The sequence below is a fragment of the Bactrocera tryoni genome, unplaced genomic scaffold, assembly GCF_016617805.1.
Source record: "Bactrocera tryoni isolate S06 unplaced genomic scaffold, CSIRO_BtryS06_freeze2 scaffold_11, whole genome shotgun sequence".
Taxonomy (NCBI): Eukaryota; Metazoa; Arthropoda; class Insecta; order Diptera; family Tephritidae; genus Bactrocera; species Bactrocera tryoni.
In genome coordinates this window covers 3,241,140-3,242,919 of record NW_024395824.1, presented here as the reverse complement: position 1 = coordinate 3,242,919, position 1,780 = coordinate 3,241,140, and the positions used below count along the sequence as shown (strand labels likewise).

At 39.6% G+C, this 1,780-nt stretch overlaps 1 protein-coding gene across 1 annotated transcript; it reads right to left on the bottom strand.

The window, feature by feature from the left end:
• Nucleotides 1-315: 315 nt before the first annotated feature.
• LOC120779714 (E3 SUMO-protein ligase ZBED1-like) lies at nucleotides 316-1,441 on the bottom strand. Its single transcript, XM_040112079.1, has 2 exons — nucleotides 597-1,441; nucleotides 316-528 (listed from the first exon to the last, which is right to left on the bottom strand). Exons 1-2 carry the CDS (start codon nucleotides 1,419-1,421, stop codon nucleotides 343-345), a joined length of 1,011 nt encoding a protein of 336 aa, XP_039968013.1. The 5' UTR covers nucleotides 1,422-1,441; the 3' UTR covers nucleotides 316-342.
• Nucleotides 1,442-1,780: the final 339 nt, after the last annotated feature.

Below are 1,780 nucleotides of genomic sequence, written 5' to 3'. Positions count from 1 at the left end.
GCGCAACCATATACTGTTTGTTTGACAATACGAATCAACTGCAACTTATTTATTGCCAACTTGTTCATGACCTTCAAACTCGCTGCTTGTTACACTTGTGTACGTGTGTTGCCGTCGCACTTGCACTATCCGCTGTTTCTGCTGCGCTATTGCGGCGCAACCGTTTCGCTGGATATCTCGTTTGCCGACTCGAACAAACTGCAACTTGTTTGTTGTAGAACTGGAAAACAATCGATGTCTGGGGCCATCGATGTTTTCGATGTTTTTGAAAGAAAACATCGATGTTTCATCGATGTTTTCAGTTAAAACAAAAAATTAAAACTTAACAAATTTATTAAGAGATCATTGTTTTTGATTTTTGTTGAGAAAAAGTAGCTTATCTACTATATTCGATTTTAAAGCGCATCTCCTGTCCGATACAATTTGTCCAGCTTTGCTGAACGCTCGTTCAGAAGCGCAGGAAGACGCTGGTACGCAAAAATACTTCTTTGATAATATTGCTAAAGCTGTCGTATCCTTTGTATGCTCCTAAAATGAAGAGAAAATTATTTTTGTTATATTAACCATGTGAATAATTATATTACACTTATTATTACCTTCCAATAGTCAAGTGGATTGACTTCTTCAGCTTCATGCGCCGTTTCAAAATATTGGCGCAAAAGAATTATGGCGTCAGCTTTATTTGATTTTACTTTATCCTCCAGCTTTTGACTCATGAAGGAAAAGCGTTTGGGTTGTGGTGGTGTTGGCTGTGGACGTGGTGTTGTTTTTGACAAAAATGTGGAGACTTCTAACTCTAAGGCTTTTTTAGCCTGCTCAGCATTTGATGGCTGCAGGAATCCATCCTTTTTGAACCGTGGGTCCAAAATGGTTGCAAGCCTTGTCGCGGTACGCTCCTCGTACTGTGAAAATCTCTCTGCCATTCGGACCCTTAGGTAGTCGACGACTAGTTTAGCCTCTGGAGATATGAAAGAGTTCATTTCAAATATTTGTTTGCGCAGCTCACAGCATGTTGGAATGATCAGTGATATAGTCACTTTTGTGTCTGCAGAAACGGATACGGTTGCATCCTGAAATGGATTAAGTATCTCAACCAGTTCCTTTATGAGTGTTATTTCGTCTGCAGTAAACGGCGGTAAAGACTTTGGGGTTTTCAAAAGAACTCTCGAGATTGCTTCATTTGTCTCCAAAATACGCTGCATCATAAAGAGAGCACTATTCCAACGCGTAGGAACCTCCTGGATCAAACTGTACGGCTTATTAACGCCTTGCTCTTCCTTGAATTTAGCATAAGCTATATTGCTCGCTTTAAAAAAAGCGACTGTGCGCTTGCACTTCACAATAATTTCGGAAACGCATGGCAGCTTTAGCACATCTTGCACTAATAAATTTATCGTATGTGCAAAACAGGGAATATGCATGATTTTAAGCAGCTCACAAGCTTTTTCATTGTGGCGTCATTGTCTGTTACTACACAAACGACTTTACCTTGCAAACCCCATTCAGTTACAACATTATTTATAGTATCAGCAATGTTAACAGCTGAGTGGTTAGTTGGTGTGATAAGTTGGTTCGTCGACAAAATTTTTGAAGCAAGCTCAAAAGATTCGGTTACAAAATGACACGTAACAGTTAGATAGGATTCATTGGCTCTTGATGACCAGCCATCGGTTGTTAATGCGACGCTTTCGACAATCTGAAGCTCTGCTTTTAAAGTTTCTTTTAGACTATTGTATTCATTTTTTAATAGTACATTGCGCAGGTGAGTCTTACTCGGCAT

Coding starts and splice junctions, on each gene's coding strand:
- LOC120779714 (XM_040112079.1), bottom strand. CDS start 1,421: ATGCATATTCCCTGTTTTGCACATACGATAAATTTATTAGTGCAAGAT. Junction 529..596: donor ATCCACTTGACTATTGGAAG/GTAATAATAAGT, acceptor TCTTCATTTTAG/GAGCATACAAAGGATACGAC.